Raw genomic sequence first — 12,991 nt, 5'->3', positions numbered from 1 at the left:
CACACACACACACACACACACACACACACACACACACACACACACACACACACACACAGAAAATCAACCACTCAGCATGCTTGTAATGTTTAATGTTTGTTGAATCAGGAGACACTAACACAGATGCAGCAGAAACATGTCTTAACTGCCACTCTTTTGTATTCATCTTATTGCCGTCTTAGGTCACACTGCCATTTCGCACAGAGGGAGTCATCAGGTGTGTGTGTGTTTGTGTGTTTTTGTGTGTGTGTGTGTGTGTGTGTGTGTGTGTGTGTGTGTGTGTGTGTGTGTGTGTGTGTGTCTTTTTTTCTACTTTAGAAATATTTGGAGAAAACAAGTCGTGAACTACAACAAAGACCAAGAGCATGTCTGGGCTGATATCTATCATTTGAGCAGCTTTCTTATTGTTTGAAGAGGAGACTGTTTCGATGTACTGTTTGATTTCATTTTTATTTTTAAATTTGTCCATCAGCATCTTTTTAACTCCCCTTTGGTAGAAACGAGTTCATACATTTCCTATACAGTCTGATTATATGAAGAAAAAGTGTGGGGAAATTCCTTTACAGCAGTGGTGGAAGAAGTGTTCAGATAATCTACTTTCGTAAAAGTACCAATAAAGCAGTGTAAAAATACTCCACTTCAAGTAAAAGCCCTGCATTAAAAAGCCTGTAAAAGTATTAGTAGCAAAATGCAGTTTAAGTATTAAAGTAAAAGTCCTGGTTTAGTCCCTCTGACTGTTATGCTATTATATATTACATCATTAGATCATTAATACTGAAGCATCAGCAAGTTACTATTGTAGCTGTTGAAGGTGGAGCTGGTGTGAACCACTTTATATTCAGTTTTATATCCAGGGACAGCACATACATCTGAGGTATCATCGGACCAATACTGGGAGATGAAAAAATTATATTCAGTATAATTCAATATATATATATATATATATATATATATATAGTCCCAAATTACATAATCTCAGGGAACTCATCATATAAAGTAGAATTCTTACAACGGTGAAAAAGAAAAAAGTTTGAATACACAAATCTGATTCCAGTTCTTGAACTTTTTCTCTTATCTTCGATTTTTGGTGAGTGTTGGATCATCTGAACATTTAGCTGCTGAAGTGAAGCCATGTGAGTAGTTAAGTGAGAAAGCACTATTTGGTGGAGCTGTTAACAACTCATCTGAAATGTGACCCAGACTATCATTATTTATGCCAGAAAACACATCAGTAATCTGTATTACAATATACAGATAAGTATCATCGCTATCACACATTCTATCCAAACTTACATTATTGTTGCTGCTTCCTTTCCCCCTGCTCATGCTACCAACACGGAACCTTAGCGAAGCGGTAGTGGGAAAAGAGGACTATTTATAGGTGAACACCCCCAGTTTCCGGTCAAATTTGTTTTGAATTTTTTTTTGAAACTGGAGCGAGTGGTTGGCAGGGACTTATTTAATAGATAACGGGTAAGATCGCATCTTGTATTATTTTTTATTATGTTACAATATTTCCATCTAGAAGACTGGCGGAGGTTGCATTAGATTTGAGAGAGTGTGTTTGAAACAGGAAGACTTAACGATGTGTTACGCTGAGTTGTCCCTGCATTAGTTCTGTGTGCTCATCTTTTTCCTTGAAGACGAGAGTTTTAACACTTGCTGGTGGACTCTGTGTTTTGTTGTTGTTGTTCCTGTGTGGCAGACATGTCCACGTTGTTCCCCTCTTTGCTCCCCCGGATAACGGAGTCCCTGTGGTTTAACCTGGACCGACCGTGTGTGGATGAGACCGAGCTGCACCAGCAGGAGCAGCAGCACCAGACCTGGGTAAAACTCCTCTGCTCCCAAACCGTTTTCTTTTCTCACTTTTCATGCTCACTCTTTCAATACGTGCTATCTGTCTGTGCTTCAGTTGCAGAGCATTGCTGAGAAAGACAACAACCTGATGCCCATTGGGAAACCTATTTTTGAGGTAGCACCATAAGCATTTTGAAGGGCTAGTTCTGCTTTCATGAAGTGGGATTTCCTGCAGTAGATCTGGAGTCAGCAGGCCCTCAGCTGTACTCGGCACAGAAGCTGAGCAATGTACCGCTGTGGTTGGGGTCAGCAACAAAATGTATTTTAGGCACCTCAAAAGAATCAATATCAGTTTAAGTGTACATTATATTTAGAATATTTTAGTCTCACCTTGCCACAGGAAGAAACATGCATTTGTCACGTGGTTCCCTCTGACTATGTCATCTGTATTTGCGTTGGCGCAGGCAGGATATGAAGAGGAAGAAGAAGAGGACGACGAGGACGAGGAGGACAGTGAGGAGGACTCGGAAGATGAAGAAGACATGCAGGACATGGATGAGATGAATGACTACAACGAGTCACCCGATGATGGCGAGATCAATGAGGTGCTTTCATTTATCACTTGTTTCCATGGAAGCAGAATCTTTAACTAGACCAGGCAAATGGCTTCATGCTGTTCAAAAGTGGAAAACTTGACTTACATTTTAAAAACAGTCACTAAAATATACTGAAATTAAATGTTGGGGCCTTTTTTTTTCTCCCCAAACAGAGAAATACTAGTCTTTAATGTGTCTCTGTTTCTTCCTGTCAGGTGGACATGGAAGGACCGGATCAAGACCAAGATCAGTGGATGATTTAAGACAATAGACAATTTAGTCTCCATCAAGCCGTCTGGTCCTGGACTTTCTTCTTAAAACATGGCTGCTGACCCTTCAGCCTGTGATACAGATATATTTTTTTATTTGTGTAAGTAGGAAAAGAATAAAGATGAATCCCCAGAGGATTCTTCAGGGGAGGTCAGCACTTTTCTCTAACTTCAAGGTGCAGCCTGTCAGTCTTGAAAGCTCTGAATGTTGTCAAACATTTCTGTGAGTGTTGCTGCCTGAGTGAGGGATGTGTGTGGAAATACTAACATGGGTACATTTAAGCGCCTGTGCACACGTTCTGATTTTGTCTTTGCCTGGTAAATATATTTAACTATTTAATCCAGCCACAGCAGCTACACACACACACACACGCACGCACACGTGTCCAGTGCTCTAAAACGGATACACAAACTCTACTGTTTTACTGTTTTATAACTATAATGTCAATCAGACACTCTTATAATGGCAGCCATCAGCTCAGTGATCTCACATTTAAACTTTGACCTTGTTAGATGAGCTACTAAGCGTCTCTAAATAGCTGACTAAGCGTAAACATTAGTTCAGTCAGCAAGCTAATTTGTTACCTATAACAAAGACACGCAGATGCTTCACCATGTAGTCCAGTTCTGTTTCATAGCAGTGCTCTGTTGGATCTTTTGTTACAGATATCACACCTTTTAGAAGAAGATTCACAAAAACTTGTGTAATGCTGTTCTGTTCGGACAGTTGAAATGCATGTTAATATTTTGAATTATGTAAAATGGAAAAGCTGCCATCCTCACAGAAAAATGTAAACTGAAATGTCAGTACTAACAGTGTCCATCTAAATTCTCCCATGTCTATTTTACAGAATTTCTTTCTAAAATTTTATTATTTGTACTGAAATTATTTGAGGTCTTGAATATTTTTTTACAGTTATTTTGATCCAGCCTTGTTTTCTACATTTTAGTTTCTTATTAATAAATAACAAACTGTAAAATGGTAGTGAGCAGTGTGAATTTATGTTGACGAACTGTTCAGTGAGATGAAAATCAAGAAGGTAACGTGAGATACTTTGTTAAAGGCTAGTTTGAATCGGGTGTTGGTAACATTTCAGGTTTTGGTTGGGCCAGCGTCCACACTTCACTTTACTTAATTCAATATTTAATGTAATAATATTAAACACATTTGTTAAAAACTCAGCAAAATGAATTCATTTTAATTACATATTTAATATATTTCCAATAGTCCTTTCAGATTTATGCTCAAACAAACAGGCTAATGTTTTTTTAAGAGATAGGTTTCTGCTTATTAGATTTTTGACAGCAGGGAATGACAGGAGATGGTGACAAAGATTCCCAGCAAAAACAAGGTAAACATTTATTTGGATTTAGAGACTGGGGTTATGCACATAGGATTACTAAATTGGAACATGACCATTTCTTTTCCTGATACTTTTGGCCCAGGAGAGGGCTCTGGCAGTGAGCTAATTTGGAAGACACTGTTGCATTTCCTCGAATTGAGATATAATACAAATTAAAACTGCAAGCAGTGATATGCGGGCCCTTGCACGCTGCACATCGGGGATCCAGTGGGTCGGGGCCGCAGGCTCTCTGATTTTACAGCACACGAGGGTCCGCATATTCCCCCTTGCAGTTTTAAGTTTTTTTATCGATCTCGTTCCTTATTCTTTAAAAAAAAAAGAAAAAAAAAAAGCCTTTTGAACTCATGAAAGTAGGTGCCTGACGTTTTGTAAGCTCTGGAGCATCGGTTGACCTTAAACATCAACTTCCTGTGTCACGGAGAAACGTCAAACTCAGTCGCATTGCCCTGGCTATACTATATACTATGTACAAAAATGACTTTTGGGTCACTTTTTGGACAACATGATATAGAATGACTTTTTTTGAATATTTCGGACAATATACCATATGAAGTTTGTATCACTTTTTGGAGTATGACTTTTTTCTGAACTGAATACATGGCAGTTACTTCTCATTTTTAGGCAACTGCTCTAACCACAGTGGCACCACTGTCATACTATAGCATTTCGTCCGAAATATGAAAAAAAAAAAGTCTGTGGTAGTTCAGACAGAAATCCAAGAAAATTTAGTCACACCCTTTATTTTTTGTATTAGGGTTTTGTTTTGTATTGTTGTTCTTTAGTTTTGTATTAGTATGACTGCAATTACAAGACAAACAGGCATACTGATCAATGAAAACTAATTATTTTGATAACTTTTAATTCCAAACATGTTAAGAGTGAACTGATTAAATTTCAAGTCGGTCCGACAAAATCTGTAGGAGGAGTTTGTTAAAGTACAACGTGTGAATCGCCAAAAGTGGCGACTAAATTAAAAATGTTGAAAAGGTTGAGTTGACGTCATGGTGCAATGTAACTTTTTTGTACGTCTCAGTGTGATACACATGTCCACCGAATTTCGTGCATGTAGGTAAATGTAGCTGCCGGGGCATCTCTTTAGGGGACACTAGCAAGCCACTAAAATACGAAATGTTTTGCCGGGAGAGACGGGTGCAGCAACTTTCATGAGTTTTTGAGTACGATAAAGCCGCCAAAAATGCAGTTGTTTACGGAGAATAATAATAATCGCTTGAATAACAATAGGGCTTTTGCACCATCGGTGCTCGGGCCCTAAACGGAAACTGAGTTTTGAGGTGAATGCCAGCGTTGGAGGAGAATTTACAGTTCTTATCCCAATTTTCCTTAAAAACTGTTTTGACAGTATATCATCATCCCTTGCCATTCCTAAAATGTATATTGGAGTAATCGAGTGTGACATCCCAGTCTTCGAGATCTACTTGATTCCCTGATACACCAGCTCAGCCATCCCGTCCCTGATGCCCTTGCTATACTCTAGTGTGGCCCGGTGGATCTTCCACTCATACAGGCCGCTGTTGCGAATGTGTCGGAGGAACTTTGGCGCCCCAGGAAACAGCACGTTGTCAGCCAAAATCATAGTTCCTTTTCCCAGCAGTCCACAGCCCTCCAGCATCTGTAACACACAGTAAGTAATGGAGGGAGCTGAACAGGCAACAGTGAGAAGGCGCTCAACTAAAAAAATATTTGTTCAGATTCACCAAAGTGCTGCACAGAATCTTTTTAAATAAACAGTCTAAATTAAATAAAATATTATTTTCATTGCTACTTAAATAAAGGCCATTTTTACTTGACAGTGAGTAAGAAAAAAACACACTCTACTTTTTAATGTGGAGCCACTTTTATTTCATTCAGAGGCAGAATTTTGGTGCTAGAGGTTACCTAAGTTTTATTTAAAAGCTCATGTTATCCACTCTGACTTTTGACTGGACAAAAAAACTCCAAAACAGAATTTCAGTTCATGTGTCCTCTCTGATTGTTTATTCTAGTTACCTGAAGGTCAGGAACGTAGCATTTCTTCCAGTGGTCCATGAAGACAAAATCCAGCCTCTCCAAATTGTAGTCGGACTGCAGCCGAGGGATCACCTCATCAGATGGATTCACAATGAGCTCCACCTGGAGAACACACAGCACTAATGTCTCAAAGGTATAGTACTCTTGATATTCATTGCAGGAAATAAAAATGTCCCAAATGAATGTTAAAAACAGTAACGATGATAGCCTGTAGGTGGGTGAGGCCTACAGGACTTGAAGTGTATTGGATATTCTGTGAAATTTTGTGAATGGGTTACATGTTTCTGCTGTCTCACCGTGTCGTCGTCAAACCCTGCCAGGCGAATGATTTTCTCAGCGATAGCAGCATTCCCTTGGTCCATCTCGATGCTGTAGAGTCTGGCACCCAGCGGCAAAGACCTGGCAATCCGTATAGTGCTGTACCCACAGTGTGCACCCAGCTCCAGCACCGTCAGAGGGCTCTGCTCCATCAGCAGCCGGTCCAGGATCTTCCCTAACCACAGAGAAACCATACACACACACACACACACACACACACACACACACACACACACACAAACATACATATTATAAATGTGCAGTATGTGTTTAGGGATTTACACGTGTGTGTCACATCTCCAATAAAATCTCCCTCTCAAATTCCTTCACCTTTTTTAGGCCCAATGTTGCTGATGAACTCCACCTTGCTGCACCAGGCATCGAAGGCATCCAAGATGCTCTCTGGGTCTCCAGGGGTGGCATGAGTGATGACATACTGGTAAGCACGCTCCTCTCGGGTCAAACCGGTGACACAGTCCTTCCACATCCGGACCAGGACCGCCCGATACAATAGCACAAAGTAGTAGCGGTACCTGATAAGCAGTGTCAGCAGAAGGGGGAGGAAGGCCAAAGCAATAGCAGGTGACACCATCCTGGCTTTTACAGAAAAACACACAGACAGACACACATTGGTGGATTCAGTTGTCATATATACTCATTTACGTGTTAATAAAGTGGATGCTATGTCTTCTTTCAATTAACTTTTACGTTAATTCCAGCAATTCACTGAAAGACGTTTGATCTTTTACACTCATTACACCACCTACAACGCCACTGACTTAATGTATTTTATCTGCGATATTAGACTGTGCTACTCTGTAGTGTACAACAGCCGCATTTTCTGTCTTGTTTAAAGGTTTTTGTCATTTTCAGTACAGTATACAGATAAAAACAACTTCATCCGCCCTCAAATTAACACATTTTTAATTGTGTAAAAAGTAATTTTTTTTGGTGGACCTAATACCTTTAGGTTTGGCTTGTATATGCCTCCAGGATTTCATGATCAAAGCCACAAAACTTGGCAATTATAACATTCCTATAGAAAATTGTTTTTTTTACCTAAAATTATTTTTTTAAACATAAACACATTTTTAGATGAATGCTAGTTTTTAGTTTTTGATTACACAAGATGAGATCTATATGAAGACAGGTGTCCATGCTTTAGTCCTGAGCTTGATGTGAGAGAGTGTGCTGGGCCTCTCTAGATGTTTCTACTGCCTCAGGTAACTGTAGACTCCATAAGCTCTCTGCCTCGCACTGAACAGATGCTACAACACACTATCCTCACTATCCCACAAAAACAAGACAAACTCACCCGTTCTCAAAGACGTTTGATGAAATTAGAGCTAGAGCGCTGATGACGACAAAGTTAAAGTGGCACTTCAGCTGAGACAGGTGCAGAAATGCAGAGAGAATGGTGTGTGTGTGTGTGTTTTAAGAGACGGTCAGAGACTCTGGATTATGAATAATTCATGTATGACGTGCATGACAGTATATATCCTGTAATTAATCCCAATTAACAGACAGAGAGATAAAAGCAACAGTACCAATTTTACAGCTGTTGAACATCAATTTTGTCATTTTCTGATGAGATACACATCAAGTTCAGATGTTCAAAATAGGGCCGACACTGTTCAAAAAGGAGCAGAGTGAGACAGCGTGAAACTGACATTTGATACATCAAGTTAACATCAACAGGTGTGTCTCTCTGTGGTTGTATGGAGTCCAATTTCTCTCTTTACTGTGCCCTGATGGAAAGATCAAGAAAAAAACAAATGTATGGAATATTATCGAATGTAACTCAAAACAAAATAATTCTATATTATTTTTAAATCTAACTTTATTTAAAAAAAACTAATATTCAAAAACAGAGTCGAATCATGTTTTGTACAAATACATTTAAAATAATATGCAACAAAAGACAAAAACCCAAATCTAAACAATTTGTTGTTCACATGACATCACATTTCCCATTCTTTCTTTTCAGTGCTCCTCTGCTGTTGACATTATACTTTTTGTTTTCGTCTTTCCACATTAAGTGTTTTCTCTCATCAAAATACGACTATGAGATTTTGGTCGCTGTGAAAGAAAATGAAAAACGAAACAAAAAAACCTGCATGTCTATTATATTTATGTTAAAAGATTGATGTGTATGAAACATTTAGATAGGTAGTGTGAGTATATCATTTATCATTACAGGAACAACAACAATAAAGTTGCTTCATTGCAGATCAGTCCACACCTCTTTTATCAGAACTAAAACTACTCACCTAATTAATTAATGATGAACTTAATTAATGGGCGACATTATGTCTCTTGTATGTACACTAAAATACACTAATTTTGCTCCAGTTGTAACTACATTGCAACATATATGGCTTTTGTAACCACACCACAACACCACTGCCTGTGTGATATTTACAGAACTATGTGTTAAGTGGTGATCACAGGAAGGTTCTCAAACAGCAGCTCTGTCTTTGGTCACTCACAAAGTAATATACATTCTCTGTAAAATAAAACTTGTTTTTCACTTTATTAAAATTATGCTCTGCTTTACTGGAGGGAACAGAAACAGAAAAAATAAAGACATTTATGGTATACAAAGATTGCATGTATAAGGACGATTTTATTGGCCCTCGATTTTCATCTACACTCAGCTGATTTATTTCGCGTTATTTAAGAATTATTTGCTGTTCATTAAATAGCAGTTGGCTCCTGCCTTGTTTCTTACTCCTTCTTTGGTTACTGTGCTGGATTTTGTGTACATTACTGTAAAGAGTTGCGACATGCAGCACAACCTCAACCTCCTCAATCACAGGGCTGCAGTGGTTAATAACTCGCTGTTTAAAGCTCTGGACAAGGCTGTTTGAGGAGAGCTCTGATGAACTTCTTCAGCTCTTTGTCCCCTCTGTTCCACCTCACCAGTCGAGTCAGCACCAGTCTTCCCTCTTCAGCCTGAGCCAGGGCCAAGTACCATCCACCCTGGGCCCCATTCCCTACCTTTCCACCTTCTTTTGCCTGCTTCTTGTCTATCTGCTCCTCCTCCAGCCCTCTGTCTTTGTTTGTCTCTGCAGAGTCTAAGCCAGGACAAGTACAGGTTCCTCCTTCTTGCAGCCACAAAGCGCTGTGGGCCATGGCGCCTCCAACTTCTTGTGCCCTCTCTGCACCTCCCCCTGCCCACCTCAGGATGCGGCTGCGGGCCACAGGAACTAGCTGACGGTCGCCTCCCACTGTTGACACGCTGCCCAGACGCATTTTAAAAGCTGTGACGGAGACAAAGTGTCATTTCAGGCACATTGTAAAACAACCTCTCTACATCTGCGATTAGATCATCTGTTCTCTTTTATCGAGAATGATCTTTTTAAAAAGGTTACTGTATGCTGCACTCTGCTGCAGTCACAACAGAAGAGAAGGATGTGTTTGGAACCCACATGATCTCCATTAGTTTATTCTTACCATATGAACTGCGGCAGAAGTTTTCCTGGATGTCAGTCTCTCCCTCAGCAGCCAGACTACAGGCATCACAAATAACACTCCCTGGGGGATGGAAAATAAACTGATTAGAAGAATGCAACTGTCTGCAGAGGTGCTGGAAAACTTCTTTACATGGTGGGAATGTTCTCCTTCAACAGAAACGCCATAAACAGGATAAAATAAAACTTCATTGACGTCAAGAAGGGAAATTACAGCAGCACAGGAAACAGGCCAAAGAGACAGGAAACAGATTAAGTATTTTAAATTAAATAAGATACAAGATGTATTAAAATACATATTTGATACAATACATACATGACATTAAAAAGTTAAATGCATCATATACCTTGGGACATATGCTGATTATGAACTGTTGATCAGACTAAAAATTTTGAATACCCTAAAATATACATGCAGGGACAATGGCAGTGGTGGAAAAAGTATTCTGACACTTAAATAAAAGTTCCAGTACATCAATGTAAAAATTATGTCATAAGTAAAGTCCTGCATTTAAAGGCAAAAGTGCAGAAGTGTTGTGAGCAAAATGCGCTCACTTAAGACATTATTAGAGTTTTATTGACTTAAGCAACAAAGGGTAAGCAGCAGCATTTTAGTACACTTTCAAGTGGATCTGGTTTAAACTAGTTCTGTAGTTTAGTGCAGTGATTTCCAACCAAGGGGTCACACTATAAATCACAAATGCCATTAGATTAATGAAGTAGGACACGCAATATAATATTGTTAAATTGGAAAGTTTTACTTCTACAAGGCAGTTTTATAAGTATAACGAAAGTGTAAGAAGCTTCAATTTAAAAAACGTTGACAATGCAAGAGAAGCTTATTATGTAGCTAAGGCTATTTTAATGTAACATTAAAGAAGAGTAACTTACTACAGTTAGTCAAATGTGCAGTATTATTTATCAAATTAAGTGGAATAGGAGTAGCCAATAAAGTAGCATAGAACTGAAATACTCAAGTAAACTACGAAGCTGTACCAGGACTTCGTAGCCTACTCTACCGACTTAAATCAGCTGTTTTCTAGAAGGTAAAACTTTCGAGACGGACAGATGTGTTCTCCGACCTTTCAGCGCCTCCTCGTGCCTGACTTCCTCCGCCGTCCGCCCCTCCTGATCTCCGGTTGCCGGGATGCAGAGCTCGGTTCCGTGTGGGAACCGGCTGCAGTTAAACATCTCGGGCCAGGGGAACCCGAAGGCGCTCATCACGGGCACGCAGCCGTCCCGCACGGCCTCGCACAGGTTCCTGCAGGGGCTGACCGGCCCGCTGAGCTCCGGCATACACACCGGGCCGAACAGCGAGCACAGGAACTTCTTGGTGTCCCGGTGGCACAGCTTGGAGATGAGCGGCAGCCAGGCGGCCGACTGCTGCTGGGCTTCTTTCAGCGAATCGTGGCCGAGCAAGTTGGGGATCCACATGCGCCGGTAGCCGATCCCGTGGCACAGGGACAGAGTGCTCGGCATGGGCTTACACACCGAGCGGACCGAGGAGCTGAAGCCGAGCGACAGCAGCCCGAGCTGGGCAGGAGCCACGGTGTCAGAGGCATGAGAAACTCCAAACAGAAAAAAGCCGAGCAGAAAAGCAGTCATTGTTTTGTTGAGAGTGAATTGAGCTGATGCTCCTCTGCCTGGACTTGACCGGCCTGTCGGTGTAAACGAAGAGGTGTTGAGGGAACAGGGGGTAAATGAGAGGGCAGACGCCTCCCAGTCATCATCATCATCATCCCAGCCAGCCCACCAGACCGCTGTCTGCCTCCACATGTAGTTTGGCATTCACGTTGTAAACGACAATGTTTGTAGTAGCCTAGAGACACACAACAGAAAAGGTGAACGGATGCAGTTTAATTAGTAGCGTTTTGCCTTACATAAGTTTTCCAGGCAGACTTCATTATGCAGGCCTCAGCAAAGCTGAATAAATAGTTTATGAAAAGACTACATCACGTCAAATAGTCTAATGAGACTGACTATAGGAATATTTAACCTTTTTTTGTAGTATCAATGTAATATCTTGAGAAAAAAATTGAATGGTGCTACTTGAACCGCAGACGTCCCTGTGATGTCAATATTGAACACTGAATACTTTCAACTTCTTTTCAATGTACTTTGATGTCCAAGAGACATCCACGGTGGACGTTGAAAAAAGACATCTTCAACGTCCAATGTGGATGTCTTTTGGACGTCCATGTTAAAGATGAAAGGACGTCTCTTTTCGACGACTATCGTGAATGTCGCTTGAACATCAATGTTGAATGAAAGATGTCTTTTTTTCAATGTCTTTTTAACGTTTGACATTGACGAAGAAAAGACGTAGAAACTTTTCAATGTTCACTTGGACATCAATCTTGTTTCAATGTTCAACCTTCACTTCCAAAGGATTTTGGTAATGAAAGGTAAAAGGTCAAGCTCAATAAGACCTCATGTCTTGTGCCTAGTCCATTATTGTCGACGCAATATCGCAAAAGCACCGTGAGAGAACTTCTTTAAATTTGTCACAAACGTTCAGTTTGACTCAAGGATGAACTGATAACTTTTTAGTGGTCAAAGGTGAAAGGTCAGAGTTGCTGTAAGTTCACAACCATTTCCCACTGCGAATGCGATTTCTCAGGAATGCATTGAAGAAATGTCTTCCAATGTGGCACAAACAATTATTGGGACTCAAGGATGACCTGATAAGATTTTGTTGGCCAAGGGACACTGAGTTCACATCTGTTTCCCATTTTGAATGCGATATCTCAGGAATGCCTGCAGGGAATCTCTTCAACTTTGGCACAAACATTCACTTAGACTCAAAGCTAAACTGATTACATTTTGGGGGTTAAGGTCACTGAGTTCAATATCTGTATGTGTTTGGACAGATATGCATGTAAACAACAATTTGAGTGGTTAGTACATCTGCTTTGTGGTACTTTAGTTATTTTTTGTAGAGGTGGTAAAAGGAACTTTAAAGTGTGGATTTTCATTCCTACATTAAAGCCATTTGATTGGTGCTTTCTTTAAACCTTTTTCTTCCCTTTTCAAACATTGTATATATGCCTATTAAAAAAAAATAAATCTAAATATTTTGTTGTCTCAAAAACATAAATCTGCATAATTTTTAAGCTTTTAGCTTTTGAAAAGCAGAGAACCTTTTC

At 40.0% G+C, this 12,991-nt stretch overlaps 3 protein-coding genes across 3 annotated transcripts; 1 reads left to right on the top strand and 2 right to left on the bottom strand.

Annotated features, from left to right (window-relative positions):
• Positions 1 to 1,389: 1,389 nt before the first annotated feature.
• Positions 1,390 to 3,789, top strand: anapc15 (anaphase promoting complex subunit 15). The gene is made up of 5 exons (XM_069147302.1): positions 1,390 to 1,473; positions 1,706 to 1,827; positions 1,913 to 1,972; positions 2,262 to 2,402; positions 2,609 to 3,789. The coding sequence occupies exons 2-5, from the start codon at positions 1,708 to 1,710 to the stop codon at positions 2,654 to 2,656; spliced, it is 369 nt and encodes a 122-aa protein (XP_069003403.1). The 5' UTR covers positions 1,390 to 1,473; positions 1,706 to 1,707; the 3' UTR covers positions 2,657 to 3,789.
• A 1,669-nt stretch (positions 3,790 to 5,458) lies between these two features.
• Positions 5,459 to 6,964, bottom strand: tomt (transmembrane O-methyltransferase). The gene is made up of 4 exons (XM_069147300.1): positions 6,703 to 6,964; positions 6,351 to 6,547; positions 6,034 to 6,156; positions 5,459 to 5,656 (listed from the first exon to the last, which is right to left on the bottom strand). The coding sequence occupies exons 1-4, from the start codon at positions 6,962 to 6,964 to the stop codon at positions 5,459 to 5,461; spliced, it is 780 nt and encodes a 259-aa protein (XP_069003401.1).
• Positions 6,965 to 7,861: 897 nt separating this feature from the next.
• sfrp2l (secreted frizzled-related protein 2 like) lies at positions 7,862 to 11,542 on the bottom strand. The gene is made up of 3 exons (XM_069147299.1): positions 10,928 to 11,542; positions 9,829 to 9,909; positions 7,862 to 9,635 (listed from the first exon to the last, which is right to left on the bottom strand). The coding sequence occupies exons 1-3, from the start codon at positions 11,448 to 11,450 to the stop codon at positions 9,217 to 9,219; spliced, it is 1,023 nt and encodes a 340-aa protein (XP_069003400.1). The 5' UTR covers positions 11,451 to 11,542; the 3' UTR covers positions 7,862 to 9,216.
• Between the last annotated feature and the right edge of the window lie 1,449 nt (positions 11,543 to 12,991).

The sequence above is a fragment of the Embiotoca jacksoni genome, unplaced genomic scaffold (genome assembly GCF_022577435.1).
Source record: "Embiotoca jacksoni isolate LCO1_2020_lvr unplaced genomic scaffold, fEmbJac1.0.p SCAF_14, whole genome shotgun sequence".
Classification (NCBI taxonomy): domain Eukaryota; kingdom Metazoa; phylum Chordata; class Actinopteri; family Embiotocidae; genus Embiotoca; species Embiotoca jacksoni.
This window is presented reverse-complemented; position numbering and strand designations above follow the sequence as displayed.